The sequence below is a fragment of the Pteropus medius genome, unplaced genomic scaffold (assembly GCF_902729225.1).
Source record: "Pteropus medius unplaced genomic scaffold, Ma_sr-lr_union100, whole genome shotgun sequence".
In the NCBI taxonomy this organism is placed as follows: Eukaryota; Metazoa; Chordata; class Mammalia; order Chiroptera; family Pteropodidae; genus Pteropus; species Pteropus medius.
The window spans coordinates 6,006,213-6,029,520 of NW_024350927.1; the positions used below are offsets into that span (position 1 = coordinate 6,006,213).

Below are 23,308 nucleotides of genomic sequence, written 5' to 3' on the forward strand. Positions count from 1 at the left end.
TTTAAATGTGCTATTGAGTTTTACCAAACCTTTAAGCTTTAGTGTATGCAACAGGATCACAATTCCTTTCCCCAGTTACTAAGACGCAGATTGTTTCAAATTTCTGAAAAGGAATTCCAAAATTTCATGCTGTAGGATTTCTCATGAGTTAGTGTTTGCAGCGTTTCTCTGCAAAGGAGCCAGGATAACGCCGACGTTCCTCTCTTCACTCTCAGAGTTATACAAATTATGCTTTTCTATGTATTCCCGGACGAGATCGGGTACCAAGTAGCGAATGCTCTGTCCCCTTCGGAGGGCTCGCCGGATTTTCGTGGATGAGATGTCGTTGGTGATCCATTCGTTCACCAGGTGAATGTTGTTCTGGTGTTTCCACAGCACGTCGGACTCATAGATGAATTTCTGAGCATCGTTTCCAGCCCGCGCAACACATATGAGCCCGTAGTCGCCCACGATTTTGGTGATGTCCTCACTCTTCCACAGGTTGGGAACACCGAAGGACTCCAGTATATCTGCCCCACACAGCAACTTTATCTTTGGCCCGTCTGGGAAGAGAAAGAAAACATCGCTTCAAGGGTTGCTTTTCTAATAACTCTCTGCTCCAAAATGAATGTGTGTATGTGCTTTTCCGGAAAGAAGGTTCCTAGTTTGTATCAGATTTGGATTCTCAAAAGAGATGTAGGACACCTCAAAAGTTAAGGGCTCCTGCAGGAGAAATAAACTCAGGATGCCTTTTACTCCCCCTCCCTCCCATCATAAAACTTACAAGGGGCATTTTTCCAGGCACCCACACATACTGAATAGAAAATAAAAATACAAATGGGGCTTGCTCAGCAGCTCTAGAATCTTATCACTTCTAATCTGTAAGTCTAGGTAAAACACACAGACCTTTTGTTTTGGGCTCTGGGGATTTCTTTTGATTAAATTCTTCACTCTGTTCAGCCCACTTCCTCTTCCGTCCAGGCCTTTCCAGCCCAGGTGAGTCCTGCTGGTGATCACAGATATGAGCCTTCAGTTTCTGTTGATGGTGTCTATAAAACGACAAAGCAATAGAACATTCCTCTTTCTCCCAATGCTCAACTAAAATGTTGTCCCTGTGGAGATGCCCCAAAGCCTCTGATCCAATGTTAAAGGTGGGGTGATATTAAAAACATTTAAACACAGGTACATACGATATCCAACCCGTAGAAGGGATGCTGACCAGTAACTGTCGTCCTGGGTCCTGGCTATCAGGAATGGAAAGCAAGGAGTATCATGGGAGCACAACAAATGGTAGCTGTCAACTATTCTATGCTTTACGTGTCTGTGTCATAATAAGAGTTAACGTTATTTATGTACCAAGAACTATACTAAACCTTTTGCATGGATTATATGATTGAATGTTCTCCATATCCCGTGTCATAAATATTATTACTCATGAAGTGGAAAGAGAGTGAAGGCTCAAAGTTCCAACTCCAGCTTCTAGCAGAGTCCCTGCGACACAGGAGGCATTCAATAACAACTTGACTGAGTAAATATTTTGGGTACTGTAAAGCAACGGTATTATTGCCACCATCACATCAGCATTGTTTATTATCCTCACAGAGAGAGGACACTGACCTTTTGCCCAAGGTCGTTTAGCGTATGAGAAGCAGCCAGAATTTGAACCTCAACAGTCTGGTTCCAGAGCCCACACACCTGACCACTGAAGAGTGTGGCCTGACCTAGTTAGTAATGGCGAACCACAGTGCCAAGGATAAGGTCCTAGAGTGGGGCAAGTGCCTGAGGCCTAAAGGAAGGGACCATGGGAAGGACCTGCATATAGCTTTATTCTAGGCTGGCAGCAGGATGTCCACTGCTTAACTGTGCAAAGTTATTTGCGTAACATGAGCTTCCCTTGTGGGAGCCAACTATGGGTCCTTTGTGGCCCTAAATCCCTTCCTTCTTGAATAGCTGAGCTGCAAATGTAATGGACAGTCAGGCTACTAAGAAGCCAGAGAGGGTTGGGTAAGGCAGGGATGTAGGAGCCCGGTGGCTGATGGAAGACTCTCCCTGCCAAGCCTGAAAAGTAAGTCCTGCTGATAAAGTAAGTCGCTGTGCCAGATGTGGTTTGCTGGCTCATTGTCCAATTCCACCCTAAACGCATTTCCCAGAGGTCCTTGCAGCCGGTTCTGGATGTGATTGAGATTCTGCTGATGAGATTCACTCGTGAGAGATTTGGAAGGAAGGAGGGGGCACAGGCCATCTTTCTGCAGCTGTGAAGCCTGACAAGTAATTTCACAGCGTGAGTGTGTTGGCCAGACTCTATATTCCATTGTCCAGGCACCTACTTCAGGAGAATGGGACAGTTTAACAGCAGCCGTGGTGGGCGCAGAGGCAGGAACAGTTTCCTGAACTCCAACTGCAGCTAAGGAGGTATGACCTTGAACAAGGCCCAACTCCTGCTCCTCCAGCCCTTTTAACACTTTTGCATAAGCACCTAAGTCCCTTTCTGCTTAAAATGCTCAGAGTGGTTTCTATTTCCTAGTTAAACCCTAATTAATACGGTGAGAACTGGAAGGTTCAGAACTCTAAGAAGAGTCATTAGACAGAAATGTTTTCCAGAAAGCCCTGTTATTTTACACTCAAGATAATATTAAGTCATAACTAGATGCTACTCACTCTGGTTTCTGAACCCTGGAAGTGTCTCGAAGGTATGAGCACCCCAACATGAGACCCCAATATGCTGTCATAGAAGCAGCACACAAACAGGACTGTCCACGATCAAGCATCACAGCTTTTCTTCTTTACAGTACCTGCCTCTTTTATACCTAAGAAGACTGACGGCAATGGCAGCATCTTACAACTTCACCTTTCTCACCTGGGGCACAGACAGGCCAGGCAGGCTCTCTACGTACACTTTCTACCCGAGATAGACACGGTAACAGGCATGCACACATTTCAAAATACAATGAAAGACATTCAGGCCAAGGAACCCCGTGCCCTGCTCTGCTCTGCAACCTTGTAACGATTCTGCACAGGAATGGCACAGCCTAAGCCTTTCCGAGCCTCCTGACAGTTCTGTAAGTCTGTATGTTCACAAACACAGGCAGCACTGAAACATGGCCAAAAGCCAAGAAGCCCCTGACCCATGTCCAGAGAACTGACAGAGCGGATTTCATTGTAAATACCTTAGCACCTTAGCAGTCTCTACCCAGTCCTTCTGAAGACTTTCCCATGTGTCGACTTCCACCCATTCTGAATTCTTGGTGGCAAGTTCTGCCATGATAACTCGGTGATGGGCAGAGATGAGTCCTTTCTTCTTGTACGCATCACCGACGGGAGAAATTATGCCTTTGATAACTCTATATTTCCCTGGATAAAGAGTTAGATTTGACATGAGACATAACAGATTAAATCTTATGCACAGGAAATATCGTCAATGTGATTTTATAATCAAAGATCCCCCTTCTAAACAGCGATTCAGATTCATTCATTCATTCATAACTGTGGTAAAACAGACAAACATTTACCATTCTAAGTGTACAGTTCTGTGGCACTAAGGACAGTCACAGTTGTGCAACCACCAGTATGCATCTCCAGAACTTCTTCACCTTCTCTAACTGAAACCGTCCCTATTAAATACAAACTCACCATTCCTCAATCTAAATCAATAGTTTAAATCGATTGATGTTGTTGCACTGCCTTGAAAAAGCCTTAATTTGTGTTGCCCACCTACTGTAAATAAGAGCCCATCTCTCCCAAAACCCTGGTACTTGACATGATTACGCTTAAAAATTTTTGTCCATGTGATGGGCAAAATATATCTAATTAAAAATTTTACTTCCCTGATTATTAGGATTATTAGTGAGTTTGAGCACCTATCTGTCTATCAGCATATAGCATGATCCTTTATGTAATAAGACAAAATAAATCCTGCGAATGTAGAGAAGGAAGAGTTTTCCTCAACCCTCTTAGGGACCCTGGCTGGGTCTGAAAATTAAATCGAGAGAGTCTGACAGGAGAAAAGCATGCACATTTGTTTAATGTAAGGTGTGCATGACATGGGAGCCTGCATAAGGAAATGAAGACCCCGAGAAGGTTAAGCCTGAGTGTTTTAATGCCAGGATTGATGACGAGTAGACAGCGGTGGGGAAATATGACAGCGCAAAGAGCGTGAGGTAAGTGTACGTAAATTCAGAGAAACAGTAAGACCCGTTAGTCTGGATTCTTCATGGCATCCCTTTGTCTTCGGAGATCAGGATGTGCCTTTCCTCCAGGTACAGGGAGGGCACTTCTCAATGGGAGGTTACTTCTCAATGGGAGGTATCTGACCTGCTTCGGGGCAGAAGGGTGACAGGAGGTCACAGTGACCTTCCTGATTCTGCCATCTTCTTAACTCCTTCAGCTTAAAATACCCGGTAGGCCAAAGTGCCATATTTGGAGACAGTGTTTTCTGAACCCTGTCACTGCTTTTGGTCACTGTTCCCACCTGTTCCGTTCATGTAGTCCTTGGCCAGCTCGAACAACCTGAGGTGCATGTTGGTGATAGGATTAAAGGAGCCACACGCAAGGAGAACCACGTCTGTCTTCTCTGAGCTTTCCATGCTAAGAATTTGAAGTTGCTGTTCTAAGCGGAAAACTGACACCTCCCTTGTTGTCTATAAAGGAAAAAGAAAATGAGTCAGTTATAGGTCTTTTGATGTCCTTCTGTGTTCTCATTCCAAATAGATAAATAAAAATATTTGGCTTCAATGACTATGTTAGAATTGCAAAAGTGGTCCTATTCCTCCATCCCTCCTTTTCAATGTGAATTTCCAGCTCCTACAATAAAGATGGGGCTCTGCTTCCCACTCTTGGTGACTTGCTTTGAAAGAATGAAAGAATGTGGCAGATGTGACTGCCAGTTGTGAGCCTAAGCCTTCCTTCTGGACTTTTGCCCCTGCCATGAAAACAAGCCCGGGCCAGCCTGCTAGAGGGTGGCAGAACACCTGGGAGGGAGCTGGTGCTGCTGCTGCTGGTGGACAGCCAACCACCGGCTATGTGGCTGAGGCCACCTGAGACCAGCCAAACCACGACTTACTCAGACACAAGAACAGGCCCATGGGAGGTCGGCTGAGCCTGGTGGCTCAGATCAGCAAACCCACCAGCTGACCCTGGATTCACGAGCAAAAACAAATGTTTACTTTTGTATGCTGCTAAGTTTTGTGATTGCACTATTGTGGCTAAATAGTTAACTGATACGATGTTATCATCTATCAAATGTCACTCTCCAACAACCTGCCTTCAAAACAGTATTCTGCCTCTAAGTCAACATGATCATATTATCACTTTCTACCGAATAGTTTATAATTTACAAACCTTTTTATATAAATTAATCCATTTGACCTTTCCATAAACCCAAGGGAGTAAGACATCTGATCTAAAACTTTTATTAAAAATCTTTATTAAATTCATATATATAGATTTAGAAATCACGGGGTGACAAAAGGCCCATGATGAAATCTAAGTCATCAACCACATCCTGCTCACCAACCCCTCCATCTGCCTCCCTAAAAGCAGCCACTTTTAACTTTTTCAGCTATTTCTTTTGGCAGAGTCTACATATAATGTGTTTTTAATGCTATTTCTTAACTTGTCCAATATAAATAGTGCCTATTTACTTTGTTATGATCTATGAGGATTAGCTCTCATATACCCTCACTGTCCTCCTCCAAACATATATATATATATGTGTGTGTTTATATATAGAGAGAGACAGAGAGAGACAGACAGACATACAGAGTGTTAATCTCTAGTCTATGTTGAAAATCAAAATCATCTCCCAGAATTCTGAAGGCATTGCTTCTACACTGCTGTGCTAACAGTGAGAAATCCAAAGTCACTTTGAACTCTGGATCCTTTGAATGTGACTTATTTCGTTTCTCCCTTGAAGCTTTTAAGATCCCTTTGTCCCCAGTGTTCTGAAATTTTACAGTGATGTCCTTTAGTGTGGCTCTATTTTCATCCATTGCGCTGACCCACTGAGCAGATCCTTTCAACCTCGAAAGTCATAACCTTCGGTTCTGAAAAATGCCCATTAATAATTTCACTCATGATTTTCTTCCATTTTTTTCTGTTCTCTTTGGAAACACCTATTATTAGAGCTGAGGCACCTGGACTGGTCTAATTTTCTTATCGTCTCTCCTGTTTTATACCTCATGCTCTAATTTCTAGATATCCTCAACTTCATCCTCCAGTCCATCTATTGAGCTTTTCATTTCTGCTATTACACCCTTAATTTCTAAAGCCTTTGACCTCTAAGTATTTCTTTTTTATGGTTTTCTGTTCTTGCTTCTCCAAGGCATCATCCTCTCTTCTCTCTCTACCAATGCTGATGTATTTTAAATTTCCTTCAAAAGGAGCTGATAGGCAGTTCTGAGTGGGTAGGCAGGGCTTTGCACAGTGGGCTTCTGTGTACCGTCACCTACTGTCAGCATCACAGGTCCTTGCCTTGGAGTGGTCGGATTTCACAGAGAGTATCATCCAGTCTCCTGCCTGTACAGCATGACAGTTAAGAAGCTGTGCTCTAAACCAGACTGCCTGGGTTCAAATCCCAGCTCTTATACTTAAAATGTGCTGGATGACCCTGAGCAACCTGACCCTAACCCAATCTTGCTTTTGTCCCAGTTCTTGTCTTAAAACAGAGAGAATAAGAGAGCCTACCTAATGACTGCTGTGAGGATTAAAGGAGACAATACATGTACATAAAGCTGCTTTGGGCAAGTAGTAAACGTACCGGGAATATAGCTATTATTAATGCTGCATATCATGTCGCTATATCAATTCTTTTTGATCTATAAAAACACCAATTTCAAACGGTTCAACTAAATACTATTAACTCTTATTAAATCTGTTTTTTTTTTCTTTTTTTTCTTTTTTTCCTGGAGGCTTTTTCTCCTGGAACTCTAATCTGGACTGAAAATCTCTAATCCTTTGTGCAGCTGTCATTCTGAAATCTTTCCAATCTCTCTCCTTAGATCCCCTATTACTTAGGACCATGTCATTGATTTTCATGCTTTAGTTGCTAATTTTCCTGGAGCGTGTCCTCAAGTAGCGTCATAATAAAGAATACATGGAAGATAAAATACTTGATTATGTCTTTATTCTTCCTTCAATGATGAATAGCTTAATTGAGGATTCAAAACTGAAATTATTTTCTTTTAAAATCATATGTGCATTTCTTCATTGTTTTCTAATATCCAACACTGTTGTTAAAAGTCTGACGCCGTTGAGATTCTTGCTCCTTTTTATGCAACCTGCTTTTGCTTTATAAGAGTTCTAGCATGTTCTCTTTATCCCTAGTGCTCTGCAATGGCACACTAATGTGTTTTATGGGATCTTTTTCCTCCATTGTGCTGGGTACTCAGTGCACCTTTTCCATCTCAAACTCAAATCACTCAGTTCTGAATTATTTAATAAATACAAAGACACCCAAAGGTCCTTGAAGACAAACAGCAAAACCATGACCTAGTTATCACTCAGGTTCTTGGTGGTCACACTCATAGATGGCCACCAACCTCATGATACCAACAGAATCAAACCTGTATCACCAAAACTATTCAGATAGGAGTATCAAACCAATAATCGGATCAATATACACTTGGGAGCAACTGCTCATTGACTTTAGAGTAACCTTGCCAAATTTCACGAAGAGGAAGAATTAGAATCAACATGAAATCCCAAGATTCTTCACGAATTATATGAAAAATAATGTCTCTACCATTTGAACGAGGTTCAATGTTTGTATTCTGTAACAAATCATGGACCCAATGTTTCCCTAGACATTTGGGGACAAAATCAAATATCAAGGACCTTTCAGCATGGACCCAAAGTCCCCGTGGACATTCTGGACAGGACCAAATGTCCTGCAAGGGGCAAAACGAGACAGGAAGGCCAATTACAAAGTCCTGCGTATCTCAGTTTAAGTACAGTCAGTGGGAATGGAAATAAGAAACAGTTATTCAGTAAATATTTGAGGCCTTCTCCAAACAAAGCACAGTGGTAGGGATCACGGGGACACTGTAACTGTTGACAGGGAATAAAGCAGAGAAGGTCAGTGATGCTCCACATGGCATTAAAAATTGAGTTCATTGGTAAGAATGATTTAAATGTCCTACTTTTCAATTATCACCCCAAGGACGATACCGGGTTCTCTTGGGGCTCATTCCCAGACTTCTCATCCCCACCCCTGCATTTCCCAAAGTACCTATGGTATTATGGCGTGGGGGTGAATGCAACATTCACAGTACCCTAGGCACACAGGAAACTCAGGTTATCTTGCCAGCTACTGAACATGGTCTCACGGACCATGATGGAGGCGTTGGGTTCAGCTGGAGCTCAGTCAGTTCCAGCCCCGACCACCTCAGGTTTCAGGTACCATTCCCCAAGGGTGATAGAGCTGGGAAGAACACTAGGGCTGACAGCAGGGGCTACTGGTTCCCAAGGGAGCTGCCTGCGGTACAGGGAAGGATGATGGAACAGAAGAGCTTGGAGCCCATCCCGGACCTTGCGGATGGGCTCAGGTTTCCAGGTCCTCCCCAGGGGAAGGGGCTGGGGGAAGTTGATCTCTCAGCTTAAAGACAGCTTTCTCCCTTGTCACATTCAAGACCTGTCTCAAATATCTAGCTCAGATCTATTAATTCACTGTGAACATAATCAACCTGAGCTCAAACTCAAACTGGACTTTTGACCTGCAAAGCCACAGAAGAATTAAGTTACAGTGAGCTCCTATCATAGCCCAGGGTGGCTTTAAAAACAAAAAACAAAAAACAAAAAACAAGGATTTGTTCCTCTCCATGGAAAGTGGGACACAGCAGGTGACAAATGCAGAAGTGGTTTAGAAGCTCTAACAGGACCTTCCAGATCCTCCTGGCCTTGCTCCGGGCACTCGAGAACCAGTTACCATGATTCATTTCTGTCTGGCCCACATAGCCTACCACCTGCACTGCTGGCTGCCGAGATCTCATCAGTTCAGGCTGTAAGTGTCCCTCCCCAGTCCACTGTGACAAAAAGTTCATTTCTTTCTGAAGCGGTCTTGAAGTTTAACCAAAATTTACTTTCAATTTTAAAATCACTGACCTTCTTAGGTTTTAAAAACATTAATGTGTAAACATTAATGAAACATTTCGTGAATATTAAGCCAGTTTTTAAAACACCAACTTTTTCAAAAGAATAGTAATTGTTTGATTTTTCTCATCACATTTAAGGATGCTATCTATCCTGGCTGACTTAAATAATGTGACTGACTTAACAACTTCTGGAACTTATACCTTTAAAATGACGCTATTCCTTTCAAAACAATAACTTTAAGCATGTAACTATATTCTAGTTCTAAAAATGTGCCATTGCTTTAAATAGTCTGGAGGTATACTTTGAAATTCCCTATTTCTTTGAGTATCTTCGCTAAGAATTGTTTTTGGAAGGTAAATCTGATTTCTACAAATACCCTAAAGTCATTCAGGGCTAAATGCAATTAATAAATTATCAAAGTGACTAAGAGAATTTATAGTGAAGAAAGAGATAGAGCTATTGGTTAATAAGGAAGAGGTTCTTATAGGCATGGAAACTATATACATGTCATCTCAAAAGAATTTCAAAAATGTTTTGAGCAGTAACAGCAGACTTCACTTGGTTGTCTAAGTTGTGGTAGGTCGTTTATGAGTTATACTCAGTGTGAACCACGTGGCTAGGGGCAGAGCTGTCACAGCACAGGGGGATGGTTAGGACTCTCAGACCTGGTTCAAATTCCAGCTCTACCACTTACTACTAGATTTGTCCTTGGACAAGACACAATCTGAATCTTGGTTTCCTCACTTATAAAATGGGGAACCACAGTCCCTACCACATAGGATTTATGCATTTTAATTGAGAAAAATGCATATAAAATGTTTGACACACTTGTCTAATTATAAATATTAATGACTCATACGATTATTTGTGGATTGCCCTATTGCATTAATTTACAGTCATAATAATGGAACCAAGGTTCTAGATTCCTTACAGACCAGTACCAACAGTGCCTACTACACAGTAGGATCTCAATAAATGGCAGCTATTATTAACATTTTTCCTGATGTATTCTTAGACATAATTTTGTCCTAACGGAATGGATCGTAATTCATCTTTGCTATGTTTAAAACTTTATCTCTGAAAAAAAAAACAAAAACACTTTATCTGTGGTTTAATGTAACATTATCCTGAAATAGAACCTGAATTTGGTTTCATAAAGCCATTTTATCACTAAACAGTAATATATAATGTAACTGTGTCCCGTGCAGCCAAGTGACAGTGTTCTTGTTTGGGATCACCACTCTGGTTCTCCAGTTTTACGTTCTGCTAAGGTAAGTTCTTTCGCCAGCCAACCCTTCATCCGGCAGCTCGGCATGCCTGTGTCTCACCTGTGGAGGTGGTTCGGGTGCTTCCTGCGACTCCCCCACGTTTTTAACTGCAGCCTGCCCCATTGTGTGTGCCCCTATTATTGATGGCAGTCACCTGCTTCACCTCTCTGAAGTCAAAAATCTCAATACGGTGAGAATGGCCGGATTTGGGCAGATTGAATTTAACTTTTAATCAATCAAATTTATTTCTTCTAGTATAAGAATCCATGAAGTGGGAGACAATGAGGGCACCAATGTTTCAATTTATGTATCCCCTAGAGACCAGTCCCAACCGCCTTGCAGTAACTAAGGTCTGCAGAGCAGAGGGCAACAGGCACACTTGACCAGATTGTGACTTGATATGTTATTTCATAGTCTATGTTGGAAATTAGTCTTGGCAGAAAAAAGTCAGTCAGTTAATGACTTTCTCACAGGACAAATGAAGCAAATGCAACCTGATACATTCAAAATAAAAAAAAACTGCAGTTCTAAGAACAATGATATTCTAAAAAAAAAAAAACCCTGAAAACTGAAAATCCACTTAAGTGAGGGAGCAGGAATGGAAACTGCGACTCTCATTCCAGCCTCATTCAAACTTGCCAGCTTCTATTACAACAGGTCCGTGTGCAGTAAAGCCTACTGCCTTACTCCAGAGGCGAGAACTTCCACAAAACACTTTTCACCAAAACATCAAATTAACATGAATCAGAAAAATGGTGAACTTCATTTGCCCACTAATTATGAATATTAGTAACTCTTAATATTACTTGTGGGCTGTTTTACAGCAGTAATTTGCAGTCATGGTAAAGGAACCAAGGTTTTTAAGAGAAATGAGTTGCCTGGAGCCAAATGAACCTAGTGCCAGAATTAGGATTAAAATTCAAGAGTCGCAGTGCCTGCTGGTATTACGGTTACAGTGTGGATTTCTTCTAATAAGTAATAAATTAATGTATGACCCAGTGTATTGATTTTTAGGCCCAGATCTTCTCGATACTGCAGTCGACCTCTCCTTACCAACCTGGTTGGTAGTATCATCTTTACTTTCTTCACAATTGGTAAGTGTGCAGTCTCTCTGTCAGGCGCTTATTAAGCGTCTACTATTTGCTAGAGCAAAAATGGGTAAGACAGGACTTCCTGTTTTTAGGAACTCACAGACTGAAACTGAAGAGAAAGGTCACACTTAAAATTCGGGTGAAGGAAATTTTTAAAACTTCCTTCGTTACTCTCTTAGTTCTACAATTTGAATATGAAAGCAAATTAAGTTAAATATAAATATTTTAAGTTGGTGTCATAAAATATTTTACAGTCATAATCTAAAAATAGCAGATTTAATCACCCATTCAATAAAGTTACTGAGCAGGACATGATGTGGGTATAAAAACGGGGACCTGACAACTTGAAGTCAAAAAGTGATAAAGAAGAGGCAGACTCTGAAATGTGGAGACTGTTAAAAGGTTAAAAACTAGTTACTGACTGCGTGAGGCACTGTTCTAGAGTGTCCCACTGAATCCCAGCTCCACGAGAGGCAGCGTGTGCAGTGGTGAAGAGCACAGGCTTCAAGGTCAGAGGGTGGCCAGTCACTCCCTGCACACGACAGGAGCTACCCAGCCTCTCCGAGCTTCCCCTTCCTCATTTAGAAAATGCCCCACAGTTTTGCTTTTTATTATAAGGTTTAAATGAGATAATGAGTGAGTTATTCCAAAAATCACCAGTTATGACCACCAGCATAGCCAATAATAAGAACACGACCTAGTGAAGGAAAACCTTAACCTAGCCACATTTTGAGCATTTCTGTCCCACAGCAGGGAAGCGACAAAACGCGTTCTCTGTAGGTTTGCATTCAAGAACGTACTTCTGAGATGACTGCACCTGGACGATGCTGTTCTGCTGTCCTTTCAGGTTTTACTGTGCTGCTGACTCGGATGGAACCGGTGCCACAAGCACTAAAGAGGATGTTTTCCGTATTCGGCATGGGATCCTTGGGTGAAGGAGTCTGCACCGTGGTGCTAACGGTTTTGGCAGCTGACTGTGTGCGTTTTTAAATAACGAATTTCTAAACGCTCATCTTAATCTGAAAGCTCGGCTGTATACAACACACCATCAGTCTTCGATATTTATTTTCCACTTACACTAAAAATAGAGATATGCAGAGACAGAATTCCTAGGCAGACACATGTCACAGTTAAAATATTTCACCAGGGAAAGTTTAAAAAATTCCATGAGATTTTTCTTTTTGTGGGTAGATTCCACCTGACTAAAAAAAAAAAAATTTTTTTTTTTTTAAAAGACGGTATTAATCAACAGTGGAACTGCTGGACTGGGTCTGGCACGTTAAGCAGCAAGCCTTCCATCTCTTGCTAAGTTGGTGCCTTTGTTTAAATCCTTGCAGCAAAAGCATTTTAAATATGATTCCAATGAAAAGACAAGTATTTCTCACAGGGCTTTTTTCTTTCCAAATAAAGGAAAAGACGACTCCTGAACTTTACTACTCGTCTGTGCTGCTGTCAGTGAGCAGCTTGGTTTCTACAGGTAAGCAGAAAACTTCCCAAGTAACCTATCTTTGTCAAAGGCTTAATTACCAGGCTTTCAAAGGAAGTACCTGCTCAGCTAGGACTGAGATATCACAAGGGGAAGCCCTGGTTCCTCTTAAAACAAGAACTCAGACGCTAAGGAGTAATAAAGCAAGAAGAGGGTTAGAATGGTATAGAAAAAGCCATCCTTCTCATGTTATGTCCACTCCATTTAATTAGATCCCATTCTTCATCCTACAGTGCTGTTCTCAGGCCGGGGGTTGATTTGGCTGGCTGGTGTGACCTGTCCCAGACCAGATGCTAAGCCAACAGTCTGAAGCTGGCACGTGAGCCCTGCTGGTCTGCTGCCTCAGGTATACTCTTCAGCAGGTTGAGCCTGTCCCGGCAGCACGGCCAACTGACTGCTGCCAGCAAGTACATGACCATCTCCGACCTTGCTACTCCTAGATGAAATGGTCAGCTGAACATCAGAGCAATGACGACAGGAGGCACACCAAAACCAGTCATATGAAAGAATGCTGATTTAAGTATTAGTGAGCACTGACACTGAAAATAAAATAGTTCAACCAAAATCACAGGATTGACAACGCAACCAAATTTAACCCAAAGAAGGATGTCCTAGTAAATATTTTCACGACCAAAAATACATAAATATACACATACATACTTTCAAGATCATTACTTTGACTTTCTGAAACTCCTTTTTCCTTTCAATGAAGTTAGTAGTATCAGCTGCATGGTTGCTATAGAAATAAGTAAGGAAGAAGGAAAACATAAATCTCAGTAATGAACAAAGGATTAGTTTCAAAAGAACAGTGATTCAGACTGTCTATTTCAACAAGGTCAATTCATTGCTTCTTTAAAAATGCAGTGAGAAATTTTAGAGCGAAAATTATCATAATCTCCTCTGTAGGTTAGAACAATCTCCTGCATCATGACAGCTAATTTTTTGTTATCTAGAAAATAGCCAATGACCCACATATTTTGCCTTCTTTTTCTGTGTATTCACAGATTCTCCGGTATTTCAAGCAGGACCTAGTTACGGATGCTCTCAGTGTCTTTAGGAAAAGAACTGTGTCCACTGGCAGGAGGACCAGATTCAGTATAAACACCTCCCAACACATCTCTGAGGGGCACAGCCCTCCGTGGTGGAAATGACTGTGGCCGTCTGCTGCTCTGCTCAGATGGCACCTGCCGGAGGGGAACTTACTTAACCAACACACTAACCACCCACCACGCCAGCATTTTCTAGCACCTTCTACATCCTAGACATGGTGCTAAAACTTAAGGATCAGAAACCTGAGTAACTCATACATTAACAATGAAATGCCCTGAAATAGTCCTATTACTAAAATTAACAGAAACTATTTTAAAATAACAGCATTTTTTACATTTCCTAGACCTCATTAACCAAATAGTAACACGTCAGATAAATGTCCACATCCTAAAATAGTATTTTTGTCAAAAGTTACTTTTTTTTTCTGTACTATCTCACTCCCCACCCACCCAAACCTGATCTACTCCAAGATCTCAGCTGATGACAACTGGATCCTGCCGGTCACTAAGGCCAAGCACTTCAAGTCACCCTTTCTGCCTTTCTTTCTTTTCCACACCCCATCAGGAAATCCTAACGGCTTCACCTTCAAAATATAACCAGAATCCAACCATTTTTCACTGTTTGGGAATCTTTAACTAATTGTTTCTAAATGCGAAAGGCTGCTTCTTCAGGCCAAGGCTGCTGGGTATTTCCGTATCTTGAAATGATGCAAGATTCTTAACATATCTTCAGAGAATGGAATGCTTCTTAACTGACAAGCATAACTTGAAGTGTAATTTGAACCAGCATTTTAATCCCTAACCTATAAAACTGATTTTTCATTTATTCTTATGGTTTTATCATTTCCTCCAAAACTAAATCCGGTTTCGCCAGTTTTCATTAAGAAACATTTATGTCATGCACTGATATCTTACAATATGTAAATTATACAATTCTGACAGTGTTTTGTGTGAAAATTATAAAATTATAAAACTGCTATTTTTTAGCTCCCTCATAATTTAGTCACAATCAGCAATACTCCCTCAGAACAAAATTCTCTGCTATGACCTATAGTCGCTCAAAGGGGAAGAAACTTTTGATGAACAACTATTTTGTAGGAGATGCTTTGTTTTAGGGGTTCTTAATCTGGGGCCTGGGCTTCAGAGTTATAGCAGCTCCGAAGTTATAAGCAAAATGATCAATATGTACCTATGAGCAGCCTTCTGGTAGAATGTCAAGGGAAATTTGAGAAGCTAAACACATCAAGCATTAAACTCATTAAATTTACTATAAGAAAAAAATAGCTGATGGTTGACATCTGCTACTTTCTTTTAAAATTAAAAAAGTCCTGAAATTTAAAATTAGTCTTTATAGCAGTTGTTAAATCCTAAAAGTGAAAACTTCTAATTACTAATTAAATTTAATTGAATATTGAATTTCTAAATGCTCATCTTAATCTAAAAGCTTGGTTGTGTCAATATGTCATTACTCTTCAATATATATTTTCTACTTACATTAAAAATAAGGATATGTACCAATGGAATTCCTAATTAGACATGTGTCATAGTTAAAACATTTCATTGGGGAAAGGTAAAAAAATTCCACAAAGACTTTTTCTACTTTATTAGGATTCTAAAAAAGTTAACATGTAATGACTAGAAGAGTTTTTAGGGTCTCCTCATCCTCAGATGTAATATAGGGAGTTTGGACTTTATCCTATAGGGAATGAGATGTATCAGAGGGTTTAAACAGGGAGTAATGAACTAGTGCACTTTAGAAATAATTCTCATTCATTCATCATAGTTCAGCAAACATTTTTTGAGCAATTACTATGCTGTAGATGCTGGGAATAAAGCAGTAAACAAAACTGTCAAAATTCCCTATTCACGGGGAGCTTACATTCTAGTGTTGGGAGACAAACAATAATCAAAGTAAATATATATATATGTGGTGCTTTAAATAATGGGGCTATGAGAAAAACAAAGCAGGGGAAGAGCACAAGGAGTGTTGGAATTCTAGATAAGGTGGTCAGGAAAGGCCTGAGTAACATCTGAGTAGAGAATTAAAGGAAGCAAGGGAGTGAGCTGTGCAGCTATCTGAGGCAAAGATGTTCTAAACAGAGGTAACAATGCACAAACCCTGAGACAGAAGCATGCCCATCATGTTCCAGGAGCAGAGACCAGAATGGCTGAGGCAGAGTTAACAGGGAAGAAGCAGTAGCAAATGTAGGCAGAGAGGTAAGAGGGAGCCACCGCAGAGTTTCAAGCAGAGGAGTGACACGGTCTGACAACTCCTTAAAGGATTTCTCTGGCTGTTGAAGTTGAGAACAGAATGTAGGGGGAAATAAGGGTGGAAACAAGGAGACCAGACAGGAAGCTACTCCAATAATCCAGGTGAGAGCTGATGCTGACTTGGACCAGGGTGGTAGCAACAGAAGTGGTGAGAAATCATTAGATTCTAGATATACAATAAAGGTGGAGCCAATGTGATTTGCTGTGACATGGGCTATGAGAGAAAGAGACGTCAAGGATAATTCAAATTTTTTGCCTGAACAACTAAAAGAATAGAGTTACCTTTAATTGAGAAGAGAAAGATGGCCATGGAGTAGGTTTGGGAAGAAGATCAGTAGTTCTGTTTATAAGATAGTTAATCTAGGGTGTCTAGTAGCTATCTAAATGGTGGTGTTAAGCGGACAAATGGAGAACAGAACTAACTTCAGTGAAGTGCTTGACTAGAGATTTGGGGTCATCTGATACAGATGAAATTTAAAGCCTTGAGACTGGATGAAATTACCAAGAGACGGAGTGAAGATAAAAGGGATCAGCAGCATGGGCCTCACCCAGAAGCTGGTTAGAAATGCAGAATCAGGAAAGAGGATTGGTTGCTGATCCTGATGTGCAACTGTTATTGATGTATTGATCGTAGACTAAACAGGTGGCAGCGAACTTTGTACTTCATGCAGTTACACTGAATAAACTATGGAATATTTGCATATGTGCAAAAGCAATTCACGGGATGGCCTCTCTGTCAAACGTGAATAGGGCAATCAGACATCCACAGGCAAAATATGCATGCAAGCTGCCAAGCAAGCAAGCAAGCAAACCAAGAAAAACTTGAAAAGGATCATGCTCTCGGGTAAAATGGAAAACCTGAACGCACCTTGAGAAGGAGGTGGTAGGGGGCAGAATGCTCAGAGAAAATTTGGGGATCTAGGGCCAGAAAATGAGACTTTGAGACTTGACATCAGAAGTGTGACCCAGAAGAAGAAACAGAGACATTAGAAGTTGTCAAAATTAAAAACCTGAGCTCTGTGAAACACCTTCCGAAGAGGGTGAAGCGACCAAGAAAAGAGGTGCCCTCAAACCACAGCAACACTATTGTCTTAATGAAAAAGAAAAAAAAAAAATGCAGAATCACAGGCTCTACCCTAGACCTACTCAATCAAGATCTGCATCTTAACAAGCTCCCCCAGGTGAGCTATAGGCATCTTAACCTTTGCAAAGCACTGCTTTGGAGCATTCCATCCCTCAGATGAGAGATAACAGAGGGTAAAGACAGCAGCAATGGTGTCAGGATTTACAAGTGGGTCAGGAAGGACAAGGAGAGGGGAGAACATTTCTGACAAGTGACGGTAGATGGTATACCACCAGTCAACAAAGACAGTATCGGGAAGCAGAGGTTGGGAGTTGTGGGGGGAAGGCATAAAGACACAGACTAGTGGTTTACAGGTGTTGAATTTGAGGTTCTCATAGGACATCCAAGTAGAGACGTCTAGTAGGCAAACAGAAACAGAGAGACTAGAACCTGACAGTAAAACCCAGAAACAATGAACACTATCTGCAGTGGGAGATCATGGTTAAGAGAAGGTTGTTTACTTTACTTGATTTGATTTTTTTTTTTTGAAGAATAGAATTAGAATGTTGGTAGGTTGAGAAAAAGCACCATTAGGAAGCCACAGAAGCTGCAAGAAAGTGTATAACTGTTGGAGGAAGGTCCTTAAGGAGGCCATAAACAAAGGATTTTAGGTATACATTAAGAGGATAGCTTAAAAATAATGGAGAGATATGAAAACATATGTCCACACAAAGAACTGAATGATGTGACTTTATATATAATAGCCAAAAACTGGAAACAACTCAAATGTTAATCAAGAGATGAATGAATGAATGAATGAATGAGCGAAGTTCGTATAGCCATGTAATGCAATACTATCGAGCGATAAATAGGAACAAACCACTGATACAAATAACATGAATCAATCTCAGAGAGTGAAAGGAGCAAAATATAAAAAAGCACACACTGTATAATCCCCACTGTATGAAATTCTAGAACAGATAATTCAATCTACGACAGAAAGCAGAGCAGTGGTTGCCTAGGACTGGGAAACTGAGGGCAGAAGGGCAGAAAACTTCAGGGTTCCTGCTTATGGAATCCTCATTTTATCTCACGCGCTTCTCCTAACTGAATGCCAATATAGTCACTCATTCTCTTTGAATGGGTCCGTTCCTTATAAATACATATATATCCAATTATGCTTATTTAACTATAATGATGATGATGATGATGATGATGATAGTGACATTCACTGAATCCTTCCTGTGTGCCAAGCAATATGCTAAACTCTCATGTAATCTTTACAAAACTCCCATGAAGTAGGTACTATTATTATCCCTTTTTTGAACAAATGAGGAAACTGAGCTGAGAGGTTACCTTGCTCAAGATCTCACAGCTCATGTTAACAACCTTGACTCTAAAAGTTCACGTTCTTAACCATCACACAAGACTTAAAATGCTACAAGCTATCTACTGGCAGACATTTAAAAGGGGTCTACTTGTTCAGAGAGTCTTTGGTTCATGGTACGTCTTGTTAACCACTCTCCCAACAGAAATGCCTGAATAGAACACCGCGTTGTCATTAAAATTAGGGGAAGTACAAAGTGCGTAAATGTTTATTCAGCAAGTTCTTCAAATGGTGAAAGAAGTGTATTTCCAGTTTTATTCTGCTTGGCACTGACTATTTGTCACTGAGTTTCATATCACTCAAAAGGTTGACACTTCAACAGATTCACGAATCAGAAATTAGAGATAAACACATTAACATAACCGTCACTTACTTTTACAAAGGATAATCTGTAAATCTGAAACGTTCTGTAAGGTGGGCTATTAGAACCATTCCAATCTCTGTGTTAACAGTCTTTTCTACATTGGGCTAGAACAGTGCTTTCACATGCAATTTAAACTCTGGAAAACCATTTATGGTAATAAGCAAGGAATTCTACGATCAGACAGAACTCACAGAAATAATCATTCTGGTAGAGTTCTCTGGTAGCCTTAATTGGAAGTTTGTTCTGGTCTGCCGAAAAAAGAATTCGTTTTAAAGACGACTTTCTTAAACAATTTTGCCATAAGCCCTGAGGCTGTCCTCAAGGAGATGAGCTAGGAACACCAGAAAATGGTTTCCACCCAATTGCTGAGTAACTTTTACGTGTGTCAAACCGCTTCCAGGCAGAGGGATCTAGTACTTTATAGCTTCGGGGAGAAGGATTTCGGAGGAAAAAGAATTCCTCTGCCTCCCTACCCCTCTGCCAAGCTCAAGAAGCCTCTTCTAGAAAAAAAAAACACACACACACACACACACAATTTTTTTTCCAGGGTGAATGCACCTTTCCGAAGGCTAGAGGCAAATTTACCGAGGTCAGTGGTTAAACAGAGAGATCGAAAGAATAAGTGGCAAGACTCCTCGCCCCAAACTGGAATATGACCTTGCCTCGGGGACAGTTATATTTGACTAAGGCCCCACATCTTGGACGCCTCTAGGCCTGCGACAAAAAGGAGTGCTGGACTGACGCCCCTAGAGACCGATTTCTTAGGGATCCGGGGTAGTGAGCTTACCACGTCCTCGGGGCCAACGGGTCCGAGCCCTCCCGGAGACGACCCGGGGCCGGAAAGCCAGCGAGGGGGGACACCGCGAGGGGAACACCCGCGGCCTCACTCTTATTGGCTCCCGGAGGCCGGAAATGGCGTTAAGTCCGGCGGAAGTGCTCCTCCTGCGCGCGTCCGCCAGCCCGAGACCGTGAGGTAGGCGGGGCCCCTGGCTCCGAACCCTGGGGACAGGTGGACAGGGGCGGAGAGGGAACCCCGAGGTCCTGAGGAGGTTGTCCGGGCTCGGGTAGGGGAGGACCGGAAAAGTGTCGGGGGCGGCGGGTTCACGGCGACCTCCGGTGACAACCGGGGCCTAGTCGAGCCCGGCCGCCGCGGGACCCAAGTGCGGGAGCTTCAAATTCTCCTGTGGCGGTGGAATTGGGGGCCGTGGCCGGAGCTGCTCCCTGACCGCGTCGGGACGGTCGGGGTCCGAACGCCGCTCGCTTCCAGCCGGGAGGTGTGCTCTCCGCCCTGGCCTTTTCTGTGCCTCTGGATGTGACAGCTTCCGTCGAGGCGTGTCCCGGTGCGGGGTTTTCCTAAGTAACACCCTCGCTAAGGAAAATAACAGGAAGGCTGCCGGAGGGGCGGTCGAAAGAGAAAACGGGTCGCTGTCCCCACCCTCGACCCCCCAACTCCCGGGCCCTTTGGTGTCTTTCTAGAAAGAGTGGGGTGTGTTTCAGTTACAGGCTGCTCGAGTGGAAGTTTGTCTGGACTGCTGGAAACCGAAATTGTACATAGTAAGTAAATTACTTGTTAATGGTTTTTCTTTTTCCAGACAGCTCCATCGCCAGGTTGTTTGAACTTTGAGCTTCTTGGAGTTCTGATCAACATTTTCACTTTCCTCAAGTTTATGATACTTGGAATTTCAAGAATTGGAGACTTATACAATTTGAGACTGGTCAACTCTGTGCAGAGTTCAGAGTACTAAGAGACGGGTGAGCATTCCACTCCAGATGACAGTTTTTGAGAGCAGTTTCTGCAGTTTGGGTAAAGGTGCACCACTTTTATTGAATACTAGGTGGTGCCAGCGAGTTAATCTTTCTGGGATAAATCTCAAATAATGTAACACAGATTAAGGCTTTTAAAGTGCCTCCATCTTCCCTAAAATTTATTTAGAATAGCTCTACTGCCTTAAAATATGTTTCGCCTTTATACACTTCATCCAGTTATGGAATATTCAGTATTAAGGGCTGAGGGAGCTAATTGGAATCAGACTCATTTTTTTGCTTTCAGAGCCTTTACAGTCTAGAGAGGAAAAGAATGTTCTATAATGAACTCACTTATAATTCAATGCAGAAACAAGTGCTAAATAGAGAATGAGATGTGAAATGCAGTAGAAGCAATTCTCGTTATTCATTTACTAATTATGTATCCCATTATTCATATACCAGTTATTTCTGTCTGCCCAGCATTGTGCTAGATGCTGGTGTATAAAGAGAAAGTAAAATCCCTACTCTGAAATAACGTACAGTCTAGTGATCGAGGGAGAACAGAGAAAGGCATTATGGAGAAGATGAAACTTGAGCTTCACCCTGAAGAATGAGTGACCTGGGCTTGAGAGGTAGAAAAAAAAATGAGAAGGATGAAATGTTTGGCATGTTTTGAAACAAGTAGTTCAGTGTGCTTAGACTGTAGGAAATTAATCCTGAAAGACACTTTGCAGTTTAATCTTGGGTTTGCCCTGACTTTTACTAGAAAATTCAACAGATTTGAAATAAATTTTTTTTTTTTAGGCAAGGCAACCCTTGGTTGACCTCACAGATTGCAAGGACCTTGTCAATCCCTTATTTTTTATTTTTTATGCCTACAGCACCTGGTCTTCCTAGGTGGTCTCCTATCCAAGTACTAACCAGGCCCAACCCTGCTTAGCTTCCGAGATCAGACGGGATCGGGCTTGTTCAAGGTAGCACAAAATAAAATTTAAATGTGTATTACCAGGAGAAATTATACATGAAGCATAGCTATAAGAAATTACACTTTCGGCTAACCTATTATACATGAAATATAACTATAATAAATTACACTTCTGGCTGTAATGTAACCTGTTTATATTTACATATGAATGATTATAGATGAGCAGAGCCAGTTTTTAAAGAAAGATACAGTAGTAAGAATAGATTTTCACTAATTCTGTTTTGAATATAATGTATGGAACCCTCTTCATTGAAGTTCACATATCAAATCTTTTGATAATGTGTAGGAAAGTTTTAAATGCTTTAATAAGTTACTCTAGGAGTTAGGTTTTGATGACTGGTTATACCTAATATTAGACTTACATTTCTTTCAGGAAACACATTTAGTTTAATTTCTATAAATGGAAAAACTTAAATGCTGCAAATGTTAAGGAAATACATATAATATCAACAAAATCGGTAGCTTTTCTCTATATCAGCAATAATCAGAAATCGTAATAACAAAAACCCTATTTCCAATATTAAGAGAAAGTACAAAATATCTAAGAATAGCCAATGTTTAAGGCCTTTGTGAAAAATATTATACTCTTTAAAAATCATAAAGCCTAGATAAATGGAGAGATATTATTGCTTCATAGGAAGATCCAAATTCAAAAATATGGATTTTCTCCATATTAGTCTCTACTGTAATCTCTGTCAACATTTCAATTGAATTTTAAAGGAAACTTGACAAACTGATTCTTAAATTCATCTAAAAGAGAAAATACACAAAAATAGCCAAGAATTACTGGGGGAAAAAAACCCCGAAGTATTAAAAACAATTTGTTATCAGTATACACCAGCTCTAAAGCTATAATAATTAAAATATCAAGGTAATGCCTTAGGACCAGAATATTATCAATGAAAGAGACTTGAGTCTATTTGTATTGAGTACATTAAAGGTGCATAAATAATTACTAAGTAAATAGTGTTGGGGCAATTGACTCTCCATTTGAAAGAAAATAGAAGACCCCTACATCATAGCATTAACAAAAAAGTTGCAGTTGGCTTAAAGTTTTAGAATACAAAATACCATATTTTTTAAAATCTTGAAATGGTTAATGCCTGCCTTCATGGGGCACAAAACTAAGAAGACTTAAAGAAGAAGATAGCTAGATTTGGCCATTAAAAATAATAATTTATCATGACAAAAACATCATAAATAGAATTTAAAGTCGGGAGATGAGAGATAATGCTTATAGGATAATTACAAAGTCTTTATATCCATTTTATGTAAATCAGTAAGGAAAAGATAATTCAATAGAAAAACAAGCACATTTCCAAAGAAGAAATTCATATCAAAAGTTGTTCATTAGGTAAATGCATATAGGACCAGCGGGAAGTCCTGGAGCGTACTTGGTAAGAATGAAAAAGAATCTTATAATGAATCTTTAAAGCAAAGTCACACCTGATCTGTTTCTTTATAAATTTGTATTTTCATGTATCAAAAATGTTTAAGAAAGACCAATAGTGAAGACTTCTAATTAATTTGTC

General features: G+C 40.8%; 2 protein-coding genes and 1 pseudogene across 5 annotated transcripts in view; 1 reads left to right on the forward strand and 2 right to left on the reverse strand.

Annotated features, from left to right (window-relative positions):
- On the reverse strand, positions 1-19,972 carry NMNAT1 (nicotinamide nucleotide adenylyltransferase 1). Of its 2 annotated transcripts, XM_039842275.1 has the most exons (6): positions 19,833-19,971; positions 13,572-13,647; positions 4,448-4,616; positions 3,147-3,330; positions 886-1,028; positions 1-542 (listed from the first exon to the last, which is right to left on the reverse strand). In XM_039842275.1, the coding sequence occupies exons 2-6, from the start codon at positions 13,581-13,583 to the stop codon at positions 142-144; spliced, it is 909 nt and encodes a 302-aa protein (XP_039698209.1). In that variant the 5' UTR covers positions 13,584-13,647; positions 19,833-19,971; the 3' UTR covers positions 1-141. The 2 variants fall into 2 exon arrangements, with proteins under 2 accessions (XP_039698209.1, XP_039698210.1); XM_039842276.1 differs by lacking the exon at positions 13,572-13,647 and having other exon boundaries at positions 19,833-19,972.
- Positions 19,963-23,308, forward strand: part of LZIC (leucine zipper and CTNNBIP1 domain containing) — a 12,564-nt gene continuing 9,218 nt past the window's right edge. For all 3 annotated transcript variants that reach the window (XM_039842280.1, XM_039842278.1, XM_039842277.1), the window contains exons 1-2: positions 19,963-20,018; positions 20,638-20,797. The gene's annotated coding sequence lies outside the window, so the exon portion shown is untranslated. The remainder of the gene's footprint in view (positions 20,019-20,637; positions 20,798-23,308) is intronic.
- LOC120585923 (uncharacterized) lies at positions 21,664-21,781 on the reverse strand (annotated as a pseudogene).

Excerpts from the sequence above, each read along its gene's own strand:
- NMNAT1 (XM_039842275.1), bottom strand. Across the intron at positions 3,331-4,447 it reads GGACTACATGAACGGAACAG|GGAAATATAGAGTTATCAAA; the intron begins GTGGGAACAGTG and ends CTCTTTATCCAG. Across the intron at positions 543-885 it reads CCCAGAGCCCAAAACAAAAG|ACGGGCCAAAGATAAAGTTG; the intron begins GTCTGTGTGTTT and ends TTCTCTTCCCAG.